The sequence below is a fragment of the Cyprinodon variegatus genome, unplaced genomic scaffold (assembly GCF_000732505.1).
Source record: "Cyprinodon variegatus isolate N-32 unplaced genomic scaffold, C_variegatus-1.0 Scaffold1538, whole genome shotgun sequence".
Taxonomy (NCBI): domain Eukaryota; kingdom Metazoa; phylum Chordata; class Actinopteri; order Cyprinodontiformes; family Cyprinodontidae; genus Cyprinodon; species Cyprinodon variegatus.
Genome location: NW_015151991.1, coordinates 28,663 through 30,012, shown reverse-complemented (window position 1 = coordinate 30,012; position 1,350 = coordinate 28,663). Strand labels below are relative to the sequence as shown.

At 49.3% G+C, this 1,350-nt stretch overlaps 1 protein-coding gene across 1 annotated transcript in view; it reads right to left on the bottom strand.

The window, feature by feature from the left end:
• msto1 (misato 1, mitochondrial distribution and morphology regulator) overlaps positions 1 to 1,092 on the bottom strand; it is a 5,509-nt gene extending 4,417 nt beyond the window's left edge. Inside the window, 4 exon segments of the mRNA XM_015403668.1 lie at positions 5 to 84; positions 157 to 226; positions 303 to 432; positions 930 to 1,092. Coding sequence (XP_015259154.1) covers positions 5 to 84; positions 157 to 226; positions 303 to 432; positions 930 to 1,013 — 364 coding nt within the window. The 5' untranslated portion in view covers positions 1,014 to 1,092.
• Between the last annotated feature and the right edge of the window lie 258 nt (positions 1,093 to 1,350).

The following is a 1,350-nucleotide window of genomic DNA, read 5'->3' as shown; positions in this document are numbered from 1 at the left end:
ACACTTACATCCAGCTTCTCCAGATCCTCCAGGAAGGAGTTCTTCTGCGGAGGGCTCTGCCTGTGCATGGCGACGCTTCCCTCCCTGACAACGACACATTTAACGTCAGCGCGGAGGAACGCCGCTGGCATACTGCCACCTGGAGGCGCTGCTTACCAGGGGACGGCAGAGCTTCCTGCTCCCGGGTCGTACAAGTTCCCCTCCTGCCGCAGAGTCCGCAGACTTCCTGTGCAGACAGACAGAGAAGAGGCGGGTCCAAACGGGCCTAACGGCTGAACCAGGAGAACCGGAGCGCTCCATACCTTTCAGATCCATGGAGATGAGCCGAGGCGTGTAGGTGACCTGTCCACCCAGAGTCTGTCCCTCCCGGAACACCGCATCACTCTGGATCTCAGCGAGGGGCGACTCCGGGTCATACGACAAAGATGCATCCTGCCAACGAGACCAGAGTCCGTTTGACACGTTCAACCAGAACCAGAACCAAAGCAGGAAAAAATATAGAAACATGATTAACAGATTCTGAGCCACGCTGGAGTCACAACCACATATTTCTAGTTAATTCTGCCTTTACAGATCGGATCAGGGTTCCTCATCTGATGGGGCAGATGAGGAACCCTGAGCCTGCAGGATTCTGGATGGACCTGGGTCCAAAACATGGCCCAGAGGTTAAACATGGTGGTGGGAGTGTGATGCTATGGGCCTGTGATGATGAGCTCCAGGTTGTTCTTTAACTCTGTGTTCGTTTCTAAACCAAAAAAACAAAAACTAACATTTCTAAAAGCAGAACTAATTTTCTCCCAGAGTTACTTCTTGTTCCTGGATAATATAACAGACACTGGAAACTTCATGGAAACCAGTTCAACTCCAGTTTCTGCTGCGGACCATCTGAGCTACTAGCTAACCTGGTTAGCCGCTCCGTGATTCCTCACCTGTAAATTCCACCAGTGGGTTCCCACGAAGTTGGAATAATGTCCGAGCTGCAGCGTGATGACTTCCCTGCAAACTCCGCTCATCTTGGCTAAATCACCACTCAGGAAAAAAACACGGGAAGGGAAGAACTCCACGCACTGAGCATGCTGCTGGATCTGACGACAACGGTCACGCCCACAGAGGCAGCGGCCGCTTCCAATTGGCTGGAAGACGGAGAGAGGTGAGCGATGATTGGAGGAGCCGGGAAATAAAAGCTTCACGTTTGGTTTCACTTTGCCGATAATTCACGTGTTTCTGAAAGAAAAACAAAAATACTAAAAGATAATAGATTACAACAATATATATAGATTTATATGTGTATCTCTCTCTCTCTCTCTCTCCACACACACACATATATATATATATATATATATATATATA